This window comes from Rhincodon typus, chromosome 9, assembly GCF_021869965.1.
Source record: "Rhincodon typus isolate 14 chromosome 9, sRhiTyp1.1, whole genome shotgun sequence".
Lineage (NCBI taxonomy): Eukaryota > Metazoa > Chordata > Chondrichthyes > Orectolobiformes > Rhincodontidae > Rhincodon > Rhincodon typus.
In genome coordinates, this window is record NC_063340.1 from 16,880,762 (window position 1) to 16,897,662 (window position 16,901).

Consider the following 16,901-nt stretch of genomic DNA (forward strand, 5'->3'; position numbering starts at 1 on the left):
GATGGCACCTGCATTGATACACTGGGTTGATGGGGTAAAATTTTCACAACTGGATGTCAATGGAGGTTATACACTTTGAACCTACAAAGTTTAGAAACTGGGAACTCATTAAATGAAGAAACGCTAGAAACAGTGAAGGTCCATACAGTCTTGTGGACTCAAAGATTGTGAACCAGTACGGAAAATAAAAAAAAAAAAATAATGCATTGCTGGCCTTTACACCTAGAGGACTGAAATACAGAGGCATGCTACAGCTATACAAAACATCAAATAGACCATGCTGACATACCATGAGCAGTTTTGGATATCAATTTTCCTTTTAAAATCTAAGTGTTGTGCATGGCCATTGTTTTTTTTAAAAATTTTTCTTTAAATAGGTCATTCAATTTCATAGCTATATGCCAGTTTTTATGCACCACACAAGCTGCCACCCCATTCCCCTCCCATTTTACTTTACCTAATTTTCATAACTTGTATTTACAAAAAGGGCAGAATCTTAGAGGGGCCTGAGCTAGATTCTAGTGATACTCGTGGCAGAATCAAATGAGAAGTTCAGATCTTGACATCAGGAGCACCTCAACATCTGTTACGCACTTGCTGAATGGCGAGGCAAGTTTCTCACTGGGCAGTTACCAATTAAAAGGGATTTTATCTTGAGTGCCTTTTCAACAGCATAGCTTGTCTTATTAATATTCAGCCTCTTACTTTACCAAATGCATGAATAAACCAAATGTTGAGAATTCCTGACATGCAAGTCAGAGCAGGTACCTGGATGACTTCAGCTCACTGTTGGCACCAAAGGACTTCATGTTGGACACCAACATCTCAGGGGAAACTCCACAGACACTGGCCACACACCTCATTCAAAGATATTGGCATCCAATATGAGCCAGCTTCCAAGAACCCTCATAGCACATATCTACACCCTTCTGCACTTCATTCCTGCACCTCAGGCTGCAATGGCAATTATCATTATAACGTTGCAGTAAGGACAATCTTTGCTCAGGATATGCACTCAGCTCATGGAGTGTTCTAGGCTCTGCATTTGCTGTTCGAGCACTCAGTTACTTTGATCTTACTTGGATACTTATAGCATCCCTGCCGTGCATTACTTTAGCCTTTTCGCGCTATGCCCCTCAGCCAAAATTACTTTTAAAAATCACCAAAATTAAAATATTACTTTGGTCTTGCTTTGCTGGTTAGCACAAACACAAAGCTTGTCAGCAGTGCTCAGTTGAAGGAGATAGACTTTGTTCAGGCTTTCCAGGATGAGTAAATCAAGGCTAGCCTCTGAAAGAAGCCTATGGCCTTGGATAAAGTTAGTCATTCACTTGGGCGGTCAGAGTCAGGATGCTGTCCACTTAAGGTATAAGGAGTGGAATAACAGGTAACCCACCATTTGTTTGACTCCTTCTGTCTTATTGGAGGATGTTATCCACTGGGAATGAGAGACAGAGGCAGGTACTCTGGTGATGAAAGTGGGTAGTACAGCTGTTAGTTTTATTACAAGTGGGGAGATGTCCTGAATGAGCGAGTGAATGAGTGAGCAGGCAGAATGGAGAACAAACAGGGCTCATGGCGTTAGGGTTGAGTTGGGTCGAGTTGGGTCAGAGCAGGTGAGGAAAATGTTACAGGCAACGACGAGCACGAATCTTGGTGGATAACAGAGCGCTACCGGAGAAAATATGCTGGCATTTATACTGGAGACTGGTTCTTCCTACACTGTTGGGTATTCCTCCAAATGACTAAGCCACTCTCATTTGGGTTGGTAACTCTGTATCAGGCTGGCATGGTCTTGGGACATGTCTCCCACTGCTAATCCTGGAGGAAAGAGGGTCTGTCTGCAGCACAATTAGCAGGACCTTCAGGACCCTGAATGTGAAGCCATGTCCAGGGCAAAAGTCAGGAACCATGCACAGGAGCTCCAGCCTGGCAGTGCTTCTCTGGCTGCACAAACGGCTTTCAAAGATGATGTGGGCCAAGGACACGGGTCTGTTGGCATCTATCTGTTCAACGGCAAGTTGTTCTGGGAATGGCACAGGGTAAGATGGGAACCAAATTGGACCTGAGACACTTTATGGAGTGCTGTTGGTAAATTAATGAGACAAGTTTGGTAAGGTATGGCAAGAAATCCTGTTGGGCCTCAGCGAAAATCCCTTCAAAAAAAATACCAGTGCAATTCACGCTTAGCCAAGAAAACATAACACTCAACCCAAAGTCTTTAACACATCAAAATGTCCCAAGGTACTACATCAGAGCATTATGCTCTTCAATTCTTTTCTGTGATGTGTCCTAATACATGAAGGAAGACGACGACTGCACAAATGCTCTTACCACTGGGAGACACTATGACTGGTTGAGTAAGTCTCTGCTCTCCTCCAGGTGGCAGATTCAGTACTATGACCAGTACAGTGCCAAGTGTAGTCCCAACCCACAAACATGGTGATGTACATGTGTCTGCCTTTCGGGTATAAGTCTCACAGAAGTGAAGAGCTGTGATTGCCTCTCGGGACTCCTTGTCAATGCTGGTAACACTGGAACTCCGGGAACGGCTGAAAGAGTTGTCTTTCACATCTGTTGTTGAAACATGAGAAGTAAAATTTTTCATTAAAAACAGACCAAAGCACAAATCAGATAATCTGAAGCTTAAATTATTTGGACATTATTAATGATTTAGAATTGGACATTTTATATTTCAAATAAATTTGTTCCCATTTACTTGATTTGTTGACATAGAAAGTTAGGAGTCAGATCAGCTAATCCACATATACTAGGAAAACCTGATGGCACCAAGCAAGGACCATTTAGTCATGAAGGGCTGAAGTTGTACGAATAGAAATTTTGTTTCTCACCCTCATTTCTCCTGACTTTCTTCACTCTATTTCACTTAAATTTGAAGACATTATATAGATTTTCACAACTTTTGTAGCTTGTACAATTTGTTGACTTTGTCCAAGTCAAGCAAAAAGACTATGCAATGCATTAAACTCTTCGTTCCAATGAAAGTAAGAGTTGTATCGATTCCTTTGGTGTGTGGAGTTGGATCATTAAGATGTTAACTATTAGCTATTTCTACTCCTGAGAGATGACCTAGGGTAAGAGACTGTAGGAACTGTGCCCAAAGTAGACCTAAGAAAGGCCTCAAATGGTGCCGTATTTTTCCAATTGCAAGCAGATGCCCAACATCACTTGCTCTAAGTGGTATATGCCCACAGTTGCTTCATCCATATATGTTGGGACTGTTCATTATCATAGTCAATGGCAATAGTAGCTTTCATACTGGTAGCAAATAATACAAAGCTTTTCTCAAATAGAGACACAGTATTTAGAATTAACTATGTGCGTGCATGACCCTGTCAAAGGCACTGTTGTTTGCTCTTGCCCAACCATCTGAAATTTTGGTGGTTCTGCTATATCACATCGCCACCACTTCTCGTCTCATACTGACCTATCATCATCCCTTTCCTAGCTGGATGATTCCCAGCACCCTGAGGTTTATGGCTACTGATCTCCTTCAATTCAGATTGAAAAGCATAATTGTGCAAGTTAACCATAGAAGAAATAACGATGCAAACTGGTATTGTTAAATTGTTTGTGTTCTCCTTAGTTAAATATGGATTACGGAGATCTGACTGTTTATTTAAAAAGATGCAAATATGTGGTATGTATATTTCGAGTTACACACTGTAGAAGGGAAATCAACATACTTCATTTCCTAGGTGTTTGAGTATGTGATGCTACAATACACCCAAGCAACAAGAATTTACTGAGACAACTTGATAATAAAATTGGAAAATTACTGGAGATTTTGCAGAAAGAATCCATTGGTGATAGAAAATTAGAAGAAAGTGAACATGCATGTTGATCAAAGATAGATTTAAAACCTCAATCCCATTAAACAAGTTTTTCAGCAGAGCCTTACTAAAAAAATGTGCGCATAGAGAAGTCATACTCCAAATATTTTTTTTAAGCTGCTTTGTTCCTTCAAGCAGATGATTGAGGCGTTGGTCTCTGGTCTTTGACCTAAATGCAAGCTCTGTCATTGGCAGAGAGTGAAGAATGGAGGTCAGTGCTATAACTTTAAAATGTTGAGCCACTCCCTGAACATGTAAAATAAATTTATATTTGGGTTGTAAATATTGCAGATATTTCTTTCATGAAACCGTACGCAATGGTGAAAGAGGAATTACCAATACATCCACTGTTACATTGTATTACTACCTGAGACACTTTGCAAATATACTATCATTTTTTTTCTTCAGTAGATGATATTTTCAATATTAACCACAGCAAGTCTAGGGAGTTACGATGACAATCTAACTCTTGGAACAAAAAAAGTGACTTTGTTCTTTTGGTGATCTCACCTCAGATTGCAGACTGGTGCAAACCCAATTTAAGCTCCAAAAGACTATTTGCGAACTTTTAAGTTTGAACTTTAATGTCATCAATTTTCATTCCCTGAAGGTTGGCATTCTAATTTGCCTTTCTTTTTCTACTGGGGACAGTACAATCAAAAGACCTCTATTAGAAAAATACAATGTATTTGTCATTCAGTAGTACTTGAATATCATTTTCCACTTGACTTTCTTTACTTTCTTCTGCTAAACTCTTCAGCTCGAGATTCCTGCACATTACTGCTCAATTGTGTTGCCTGGGTCTTTTCATTAACTGAGGACCTGTACTCAAATTCTTCACATTGTGACTTAAAAATGATCAATTAACTGTCAATTAAAAAGTGATCAGTGTCAGGAACAACCCTTCCTTAAAGTTTCCTTGTATTTTCTTTGCTACCAGAGCATTAACAAAGCTTTGAAGTTACAAATTAACAAATAATTAATGTCAACCCATTAATCAGATATTGTTCCACAGTTGTTACATGACAATAGGTTTCATTAGGAAGCAGGAAGGCCAAATTGCAGTAGAGATATACATTTGGATACTGGAGTGTTGATATATTATGGCATGCTATGGCTGCACTGCTCAATATCTAGCAGCACAATAAACTAACTTGGTGGTAAACAAAAGACTTCCTTGTGATCTGAGCTGGATACTTGAGTGCCCAACATGTCTCAAGTGAGGTTCTCCAATCTTTTCGAAAATCATACCGACAATACTTCATTCAAATTGGAAAAACACATTTTTAATGAAATTATATTAAGTAACGGATTTGCTACATTTCCCCACGTATACTTTAAATCAAAACATTTTGTAATTCTTCTCTTTACACTACCCTTTTAATTCTGTTGAAAACTTGTCTAAAAATTTTACCACTCATGTCTCACTTAGTTTATGCAATCACTAGACCCTGGACATAACGTTTATCTAATTAGTATGTTGGACACATAGCCAATGTTCTGACTTTCCATTATACAAAGAATGGCCTCTCAACTTATAAAAACAAGAATCCTGCAGATTTAATAAGGCTTTTCTATGATATAAAAGTAGTAAATGCTGTAGTCTCCTCTGCTCATAATGCGCCACAGAGATATCATGGAGAGAATTGTTAGTGACTCAACAACCTTAAATTAGGCATGGAGTTTGATTGTCTCAGAATTATTGGTTCACCACTGTCACGCAACAGTCACTTTGCGGTTATACCAAAGTGTTATATCACAGTATGGAAACTTGTATATTATATTATATTTTTATACACATTTGATAGTACAGAACTTGAGTCATTCTGAAAAAAGATACATTAATCAAAACTTTTCATCTCACAAACAGCACATTTGCAGGATCACAAATTCAGGGGAAAACTGACATCTATACGTAGTATAAAATATTGGGTTTCCCATTGAATTTATATTTTTATCTCAAAGCTACTTTAAAATCCATAGCTTTTGTACTCCAGTAAATTAACACTGATTGGCTGACAATTCATAATCTAAAGTGATTCATTGAAATAAATGGAAACATAAGATGTAGAAACATTCGAAGGTGAGGCATCATCTGAATAGAAAGGAAGGATGGGGTTGTTTCCTCCCTATACAGATGTTGCTTCACCTAAGTATGATCAGCACTTTCTGTTCTCATATCTAGCATCTATAGCCATTTGTTGTTTGTCCTCTTGAAATAAATGCCTTGCTTCAAATAGAAAGATTGCCTTGTTTATAATAAGTCAAAAATATATAGTCATAGAGTTGTACAGCATGGAAGTAGACCTTTCAGTCCAACTCATCCATACCAACCTATTAATCTAGTTCTATTGGCCAGCATTTGGCCCATATCCCTCTTAAACCCTTCCTATTCATATACCCATTCAGATGCCTTTTAAATGTTGTTACTGTACCAAATCCACCACTTTCTCTGGCAGTTCATTCCAGGCATGCACCACCCTCTGCATGAAAATGTTACCCCGAGGTTCCTTTTAAATCTTTCTCCTCTCACTTTAAACCTATTCCCTCTAGTTTTGGACTCCCTCATTCCGGGGAAAAGACCTTCGCTATTCACCTTATCCATGCCCCTCATGATTTTATAAACCACTATATGGTCACCCCTTAGCCTCCAGTGCTCCAGGGAAACAGCCCCAGCCTATTCAGCTTCTCCCTATAAGCTCAAACCCTCTAACCTTGGCAACATCCTTGTAAATCTTTTCTGAACCCTCTTAAATTAACTATCTTGCCAGATAATGCGAATACATAATAGATTATGGTCATGTCCATAGCACAACCCCACCCATACCCTTCATCAACATGATAATGTGGGAAATGAACAAGTTTACAGTTGAAGTCAGGGTGCTTCTGAACATTATTCAGCATTTCATTTTCAATATTTTGCTCTGAAATGACTTACCTTTTCCCAACTCAATTTCCTACTTCCTTTGTTTCTACCTACTTGCAATGACCCCAAAATAATGCCTACAGATTCCTAATGCCCAACTGGTAAAGCTGTTCCAACACAGAGACCTCTAACCTGACAAAATAAAATAAAAATTGGATTCCTATAGAGGTGAAGATTACTACTTTTCTACAGAAGAACAAATTAAGCTGGACAATGACTAAATATGTCACAAAAGAGATAGCTAATCCTAGATGATACAAGCGATAACATTTAGCCATAGAGTATTTAGAATGCATTAGAAATGAAACAAAAAGGAAAACTGAATGTTTGTGCAAAAGGCACACCAGGAGGCTACTACAGTCAAGTAAACACAGCAGTAATATAAAATTAAACTCTCCTTGTTCATTATATGCATTGAGAAATAGGCTGGGCGAACCGGTGAGATTTGCTAAAGATTTATCAGGGAAATGACTAATCTCCTCAATATTATAAACAGACATAAAAAGATCATAAAAGGCAGCAGTGGAACGGAGAAGGAGACATGAACCAGAACCCCAGTTACCAGAGGGGTACAGGAGAATAAAAAGCAAGGAAGGATGAAGTCATGGATGGGTTTGAATACAAAGGATGCAAATTTTAAATTCAAGACTGCTTAACCAGATTCCAATGTACATTTGCAAAACCAGGGTGAAGTGTGTAAAAGGCTTAGGACAGGGACAGAGTTTTGGAGGAGTTCAAGATTACGGAAAGTAGAATATAGATGCTCAGCTAAAGGAATGTTGGGATAATTAAGTCTGGAAGTACCAAATACACAAATGTGTCAGTGGCACATCATCCAAGGCAAGGTGGAGTTGGATGATGTTACTGTAAAATAAGCAAATTCAGAGATGGTGCAGTTGCGGTCAGTACTTCTCTTGGGTTCAGCCTTAGGAAATGCAAGGAAGAGGAAGAGAGTTGCTGGCTAGGGAACAAAGTTTGTGGCAGGGACTGAAAACGATGGCCTTGGTCTTTTCAATAATTGTATGATAGGAAGTTTCTAATCATCAGCATTTGCCACTGAATAAGCAGCCTGACAATTTCAAGGCAGCAAAAGAGGTCAAAAGGGGTGACTATAGAGGAAAAACAGTGCCAGTTTAGCAGATAGGAAAGTCATTCCTCCATATCCACAAGGGTTCCATTCCTAAGAACCCCCTGGGAACAATGAAATTCGCGAGTGCTGAGCTCAGTTAAAAGAAGGTTAAAAATTACAGATAAGCGAGTTTTACCTGAAGATATTGAATTTTGTTGTTACTTATTTTTGGCATGGATAGGCAAATTCACAACTTGTGATTTTGCGGATACACGTGGTTTACTATACATTCTTAAGTCAAGAAAAGTTGTGGGTTCAATTTTGAAGACCATGAACACCAGAATCAGTGTTGTAATGAGGTGGTGTCATTTGAATGAAATGTTAGACCAAGACCCCATATGCCCTCTCACTTGGGGTTTATCTTGAAGAAAAGCAGGAGTTTCTTCTGCACCCAGAGTAATATCTACCTCTCAATGTGCCAGATCTTCTGACTCTGCAAGATCATTCTTGCTGAAGCAAAGGTTGAAGATTCATGTTGAGACCACCTGGGTGTCCCAAAGCAACTGTTTCCATAGGAATTGCCCAGAAAATGAAACTTCTGATAGGTAATTACCAGTAAAATAATCTGCAACTCTGTGATAGAGATGGAGACAGAGGGATCTGACTTGCTTAACAATTATCGTTTAAAAGATTATGGGGGTCAAAACCTGCTCTAACATCAGGGTAATTATTACATTAATCCTTCCCAACTCATCACTATCTCAGCTCTTCTTACCCACTCCAGAGCCCCATTTTCTCAACCTACCCAAAATGCTCACTGCCTCCTTAACCATCCTAATTACCCACAACTCCACTCCTTCACTGCAATTAATAAAAGCAATGTTAAAATGTTTAAAAAGAAACTGAAAAAATTAATCTTTAAAAATATCCACAATAGTTTCATGACAATTAACCTGAAATTGAAATCCTTATGTGTGCATTGCTGCCCTGAAGGGTGGCACCTAGGTCCTCTGATATCAGAAGTGGGTGTGATCTCACTTCCCTCTGTCAAAGCCAAGACAGCAGGCTGCGATGGAGATGCCCGATACCTGCGCAGATCTATTTGAACAGTAATCAGAAGTCATGGGCCAATATGTTTAAAACAGATGAATCTGTCGATATCTCTTTAGTTTCTATAGGATGTCGTGCACAGAAGAGTTGCCCCATCTCCCGACAAAATAAAAAAAAATACTAAATTTCTAAACTATTTGCAGGTAAAGCACTTTGTAGTACCCAGAGACCATGGGACAGTTTTATGAATGAATGATAAATATTGCAAGCTTGCTGCTGAGCTCCTTCCTTTAATATGGTAAACCAAGAGCTCTACATTTCTGGCAGGAGATTCAGATTACAGATCCTACAGAAAAGTGGAGTGTACCTTTAATGCAACTATGTCCTCATAGATCAGGTCATTCATTGAAAGGCGAACTATGTTGCCTTTTCCACAGCAATCGCTGCCAAACTGCATAGTTTAAATGTCCAGTAGAACATACTATTTCAAAGGAGCTGAGTGAAGTTGGGCTGCCAGGTGGGCTGGCTGCCAAGCAAGCGACTGAGTGTTGAGGGTAGGTCAGTTCTGGCAGGCAGAGGTGGTGGTGCTGTGTCCTGGTAGGAGTGGGATATCAGGTATGGTGACAGGGAAGGTGGGGTATATTGGGTCCGAGGCGGCTTTGGGTCCCAAGGAAGAGGGGTGCATGTTGACTCCAGTGCTGGGGTTTTGGGGGCAAGGGAGATGTTGCATCATGATCTGGCACAGAAGGGTGGAATGCAAGGGATCTGGATGAGGTGCAAGTTGAGCAGGAAGACGAAGACGAAGACGACGACGACGACGACGAAGAAGAATAATAATACCATCAGGTACTTAATTGTCTAATGTTTCCTGGATAGCCATTAACTGTAGCAGAACCTTTCAAATTCAGATTTAAATAGATACTTTCAGAGACAGTTCCAGGGACAGGGGATTTGCCAGTTAAAAACTTAAATTTATCAAGCAATTTCCTCAAAGCCTCCTGACACACAATGCTCATCTATGCTGCAGAAAGAATTATCCAGCCATTGGAAGATTGGGGGCTATGAAATATACAGGAGTGAGAAATGGGAGGTAGCCAAAATCGTCCATGGGCAGGACCGCAAATTGGGCAGGTGAATGTAATAGAAGGGTTAAATTAAGGGTTAAATAAAGCAGGTCAATAGAAGGGTTAAATTAACTCCTAGCAATAGGTGAAAATGCATGATGCAGATTCATCGTCACCTATGAAACATCTTGGTACTGTGGTCCCCATTTGGCCACGGATATGCATAGGACAGTCTTCTTGTGAAGGCAAAGCAGAATATTTTGCTTTTAAATGAAGGTGGAGTTTTCAAGCTCGCTATATTCCACTGCCTTCATCAGAATAAAGGTAAACCGTAAAAACATCAATTAAAGTCAAATTGTGATACACATTGTTTTCTCAGCTATGCCCCCTCTTTACAACTTAGTGGCCCAGGTTTTGAACGTGCAGATCAGATATTGATATGGTTATATAATTTAACTATTGAGAAGTGCAGATTTTGGGCAGGGATGAGCTCTATATAACCAAGGTGTCAGGTTACACCAGAAGACTATGTGGAACTCCTCAAAAGCTTCATGCTTAATCAATGATCTGCAGGTGCTATTAAATAGGTTTGATTAGGAGGAGGACCACCAATAGAAATATAGCAGCTGCTGTAGCATTCCATAAAAATTATTTTATAAAGCATTATAGGCTGTGAATAGCAATAGATCTGACAACATATGGGAGGAAATTACTAAACAGCAGCAATAACACAGGCCTCTGATGGAGAAAGAAACATTCAACATCCAAGGCTATGAACTTGGCTTCACATCCTGGAATGGAAAAATGGCCAAATCTGTGTGCTATGAATTAAATCTGTTGCTTGAAATGATTAGAGATGTTTGTCTTGGAAGTGTATGGCAAAATATAGTTGAGTCAGTATGACACAGTCAAGGGGAGGTCAAGCCCGAGAAACCTGTTAGAATTCTTTGAAGGGATAACAAGCAAGTTAGATAAAGAACAGTCAGTGGACGTGATCTATTTGGAATTCCAGAAGGCCTTTAACAAGGTGCTGCACAGGAGGCTGAGATAAGAACCCATGGTGTTAGAGGAAAGGTACTGGCATAGATAGATGATTGGCTGGCTGGGAGAAAGCAGAGAATAGGGATAAAGGGGTCTTATTCAGGATGGCAACTGGTGACCAGGAGTTCTGCAGGGGTCCGTGTTGGCCCAAAGGAACCAAGGGCATTGTTGCTAAGTTTGCAGATGAGACTAAGACAGATGGAGGGACAGGTAATGTTGAAGAAGCAGGGAGGCTGCAGAAGGACCTGGAGAGGTAGGAGAGTGGATAAAGAAGTGGAAGATGGAGTACAATGTGGCAAGTGTGAGGTTATGCACTTTGGTAGGAAGAATAGTGGCGTAGACTATTTTCTAAACAGGGAAAGACGTCAGAAATCTGAAGCCCAAAGAAACTTGGGAGTCCTAGTTCAGGATTCTATTAAGGTAAACATGCAAGTTCAGTTGGCAGTTAGGAAGGCAAATGCAATGTTAGCATTTATTTCAAGAAGGTTAGAATACAAGAGCAGAAATCTACTGCTGAGGCTGTATAAAGCTCTAGTGAGAACACATTTGGAATACTGAGAGCAGTTTTGGACCCCATATCTGAGGAAGAATGTGATGCATTGGAGGAGATCCAGAGGAGATTTACAAGAATGATCCCCAGGATGAAGAACCCGTCATATGTGGAGTGGTTGAGGTCTCTGGATCTGTACTCGATCGCGTTTACAAGGATGAGGGTGGATCCAATGGAAACTTACAGAATACGGACAGGCCTGGATATAGTAAATACGGAGATAATGTTTTCACGAGGAGAGGTGAGGACCCAACACCATAGCCTCAGAGTGAAAGGATGACCCTTTAGAACAGAGAGGAGGAGGAATTTCAGCCAGAAGCTGGTGAATCCGTGAAAGTCATTGCTGCAGAAGGCTGTAGAGGCCAAGTCATTGAATGTATTTAAGACAGCAATAGATAGGTTCTTGACTGGTAAGGAAATCAAGGGTTATGGAGGGAAGGCAGGAGAATAGAATTGAGAAACATATCAGCTATGATCGAATGGTGGAGTACACATGACGGACCAAATGGCCTAATTCTGCTCCTATGTCTTACAGTTTTATCATTTGCAATGGTTAAGAAATTAGAACAATAGCCTGGCATTCTGGATTACTAGTCACCATTGTGCCATCACTTACCCCTAAAGCAGGTAGTAGCAGACCCTATACAGATGTACGAACGTATGAATTAAGAGGAAGAAAAGGCCACTGTGGCCCTTATGCCTGCTCAACCATTATGATAATGGCCAATCTGATTACTCTACATATTGGCTCATCTTCAATAAACTTCCACCCCTTTGCTCATCAAGATTATGTCTACCCCTGCCTTAAAAAGATGCAAAGGCTCCCCTTCCACTAGTTTTTGAGGAGGTGGTTCTGAAGCCTCAACTCGAAAAAAGTCTTATCCATCTTAAAATGTGCTACTCCTTATTTTTAAATGATAACCCACAGGGGAAATATCCTTTCAGCATCCACTCTCTCAACATGCCTCAAGGTCTTGTATGTTTCAAACACGTCTTCACTTACTGTTCTATTCTCCAATGGATACAAGCCAAGCCTGACCTTCCCAACCTTCCCTCATAAGACATCAACCAGTTCAATCATTAGTCTAGTAAACATTCTCCAAACTGCATCCAACACATTTACATCCTTCCTTAAATAAGACGACTAATACTGCACACTGTTCTCTAAATGTGGTCCACCAATCCCCCTGTATAAAAGCATAACCTCTCTTTTAATGCATGATTTCCCTTACATAAATAATGACTTTCTATTGTCTCTCCTAATTACGTACTGTACCTGCAGACTAACCCTTTGAAGTTCATGAGGACCCCCAGATTGCTGAGCTCTAATCTTTCAACATTTTGATACGCTTCCTTATTATTTCTCTGGGAAAATAGACATTTCATATTTTCCCATATTATATGCCATTTGCCAGATCACGGACCATTCATTTAATGTATCTAAATCCCTTTGTAACCTCATATCCTCTTCTTTACGAGCTGCTAAAGACCATATTGTGAAGGTATCCCCACAAGGCTATTAGGTAGTGGAGTCCAAAATTTTGATCCAGTAACAGTTGAAGATCAATGATATTTATCCATATTGGGTGACAAGGGCACCTTGGAGGGCAATTAGAGGTGATGGAGTTTCCATGTAACTGTTGGCTCTCCTCTTTCTGGGCCATGGAAATCCGAGGTTTGTGAGGTAGTGCCAACATTCTGTCTGCTTGCTCCAGGTCATTCTGATGTTATAGCTAAACAAAAATATTGACTTCCCATTTTTGGGCTGACTGCAGCATAATGGGAGTCTGCTCTCTTGCTCAATCTCATTCTTGAGAAAGTACAAAGGTTGGTGCTTATGGACAGATCAGTGAACAGAATTTAACATTCTACAATAAGAGCAGTACCACCAAAACAAGTTTCATTCAAACTTCAAGTACAATCAACTTAGACTGGTGGATCAACATGTACCACTAATTTCTGATTTTCAGTTACAACAAACACAAACAGACAAAGAACACTTCAACACCAGGTGGCATGTCAGTGTTCACACTTACCCAAGTCAGGCTTCAGTTCAGTTGGCAAGCTTAGTTTCCTTGACATCTTCGCTGAAAAAAACCCACAGAAAGTTAGGTTGAGGCAACTTGATACATACTAGCACTGATGTGTGAAGTCATAAACCAACATATTCCCGAGGATTCAAGACCTCTTAATTCATATGACAGGGTTAACACAAGCCAGGATTCCAAAAAAGGAGGTTTTGCACACCTTTTCTGGACAACCCTTTCTTTTCCTTTCAGGCATTAAGGAACACAAGATGCAACAACTTATAGATACCGATACCCCTATGCAACCTTCCTCCATGCCCCTTCCCTCTGACTCCATCCCCTCTCCTAACCCCACGTCCAGTCGTGTATTTATATCTCTTCTGATCTTCTGTTCTCTGATGCTGAATGTTCTGTACTCAGCAAAAGTCTTGTTTTATCCCTCTGCACTCCCACCAGGATGCTGAACTTTTGTCCCATCACCTTCATCTCCATGCTCATTTCTTTGGACAAGAGTCCACTCCCCGTTCCACAGATCCCTTCATCCGCCTCCAAAACTTTCCCTCCACCTAGACCCCTCCCCCTGGCCTTTTATCTCCAGTCAACCTGTTCATCAAGAACTGTTAACATGGCATAGGTTGGAATGGATAAGGGAGCAGAGAAATTGTGACAACCAAACTCCCTCTGAAGTGAGTCCACTCCATACGCTCAGATCCAAACTTGACTTTGTAATCAAGCCTGATGAGGATGGTGCTGGTATTGTCTGGTATACTGACCTTAACATTGCGGAGGCTGAGCGTCAGCTCTCAGATCTCTCTTCCTCCTCCCCGGCCCCCAAGACCACGACGTCATCACGGAATATTATGCTCTGGTGTCCATAAGTGTCACTAACCTCATTTCATCTGGTGACTTAGCACCACCTGCCTCTAAGCTCACAATCCGCCAACCCCACACTGCTCGCTTCTACCTCCTTCCCAAAATCCAAAAAACAAGGACTACCAGGCAGACTAATTGTTTCTGCCTGCCCCTGCCTCAGAGAACTCAGATTTTCCTACCATGCGTCTATTTTTCTCCCACTTGTCCAGTCCTTTCCCCCTTGTATCCAGGATACTCCTGGCGCTTTAAGTTAGTTTCAGAATTTCAGTTTGCAGGATCCAGCTGTCTCCTTTTCACCATGGACATGCAAAGCCCTTACACATCCATTCCCCATCAGGATCTGCTCAGGCTGTTCACTTCTTCCCAATTTAAAAAAGGACTTGAACCGTCCCCATACTCCAGTACCCTCCTCTGCCTGGCCAATTTCGTCCTCACTTTGAATAACTGCTCCTTTAACTCCTCCAAACTTTCTTCAGGTCAAAGGAGTGGCAGTGGCTACCCAGATGGGCCCTAGTTGTGCCAGTCTCTTTGCGGGGTACGTGGAACATTCCTTGTTCCAATCCTACTGTGGCCCCAACCCATTACACTTTCTCTAGTTACCAATTACATCATCAGTGCTGATTCCTCCTCATATCTGGAATTGAGAAAGTTTGATTTTGCTTCCAATTTCCACCCTGCTCTCATCTTCACCTGGTCCATCTCTGACTCCTCCTTTCCCTTCTTGATATCTGTTTGCAGTTCTGGGGTAGGTTGGCCACCAATATCCACTACAAGTCCAACAACTCCCATAGTCACCTTGACCATATATCCTCAAACCCAAAGTCCTGTAAAGATTCTACTCCATTCTCCCAGGTCCTCTGTCTCTGCCGTATGTGTTCTGGTGATACCACCTAGGACTCCGAAATGCCCTCCTTCTTCCTCAACTGAAGATTCTCCACTACCCTGGCTGACACAGCCCTCAGCCGTGTCAGACTAATCTTCCACATTTTGACCCTCACTCATCTTCCCTCCCACTACAGTGATAGGGCCCCCTTCATCCTCATCTACCATCCCACCAGCATCCACATCCAAAGGATCAGCCGCCATTTCCACTGCCTCCACGGGATGCCACAACCAGACACATTTTCCTCTCCCTTGGCAATCTTCCGCAGTGACCACTCCCTCTTGGATAACAAGGTGCAGAGCTGGATGAACACAGCAGGCCAAGCAGCATCATAGGAGCAGAAAGGCTGACGTTTTGGGCCTAGACCCTTCATCAGAAATGGGGGAGGGGAAGGGGGTTCTGAAATAAATAGGGAGAGAGGGAGAGGCGGATAGAAGATGGATAGGGGAGAGGATCGGTGGAGAGGAAACAGACAGGTCGAAGAGGCGGGGATGGAGCCAGTAAAGGTGAGTGTAGGTGGGGAGGTAGGGAGGGGATGGGTCAGTCCAGGGAGGACGGACAGGTCAAGGGGGCGGGATGAGGTTCGTAGGTAGGAAGAACAGGTTAGGGAGGCAGGGACGAGCTGGGCTGGGTTTGGGATGAGATAGGGAGGGGAGATTTTGAAGCTTGTGCTCTCCGACACCTCCTCCTACCGCCCCCTTGATCATGACCCCACCCCCGAGCACCAAACCATCATTTCCCAAACCATCCACAACCTCATCACCTCAGGTGACCTCCCACCCACGGCCTCCAACCTCATAGTTCCCCAACCCTGCACCGCCCGCTTCTATCTCCTTCCCAAAATCCACAAACCGGAATGCCCTGGTCGACCCATTGTCTCCGCCTGCTCCTGCCCAACTATCTGGACTCCATTTTCTTCCCCTTAGTCCAGGAACTCCCTACCTATGTCCGTGACACCACCCACGCCCTCCACCTCCTCCTCCAGAACTTCCAATTCCCAAGTCCCCAACAACTCATCTTTACCATGGACATCCAGTCCCTATACACCTGCATTCCCCATACAGATGGCCTAAAGGCCCTCCGCTTCTTGCTGTCCCGCAGGCCCAACCAGTCCCCCACCACTGACACCCTCATCCGCTTAGCCGAACTCGTCCTCACCCTCAACAACTTCTCTTTCAATTCCTCCCACTTCCTACAGACAAAGGGGGTGGCCATGGGTACCAGCATGGGCCCAAGCTACGCCTGCCTCTTTGTAGGTTACGTGGAACAATCCCTCTTCCGTACCTACACTGGCCCTCAACCCCACCTCTTCCTCCGTTACATTGATGACTGTATCGGCGCCACCTCGTGCTCCCACGAGGAGCTCGAACAGTTCATCCACTTCACCAACACCTTCCACCCCAACCTTAAGTTCACCTGGACCATCTCCAATACCTCTCTCTCCTTCCTGGACCTGTCTCTGTCTCCGTCTCGGGCAACCACCTAGAAACCGATATCCATTTCAAGCCCACCGACTCCCACAGCTACCTAGAATACACCTCCTCCCACCCACCTTCCTGCAAAA

The 16,901-nt window shown here is 42.1% G+C and overlaps 1 protein-coding gene across 4 annotated transcripts in view; it reads right to left on the reverse strand.

Annotated features, from left to right (window-relative positions):
- The window catches only part of stxbp5a (syntaxin binding protein 5a (tomosyn)), a 174,938-nt gene that overhangs the window by 24,319 nt on the left and 133,718 nt on the right, over nucleotides 1-16,901 (reverse strand). For all 4 annotated transcript variants that reach the window (XM_048600658.1, XM_048600656.1, XM_048600654.1 and 1 more), the window contains 2 exons: nucleotides 13,591-13,641; nucleotides 2,335-2,574 (listed from right to left, as the gene is read on the reverse strand). In XM_048600658.1, the coding sequence (XP_048456615.1) occupies nucleotides 2,335-2,574; nucleotides 13,591-13,641 (291 nt within the window). The remainder of the gene's footprint in view (nucleotides 1-2,334; nucleotides 2,575-13,590; nucleotides 13,642-16,901) is intronic.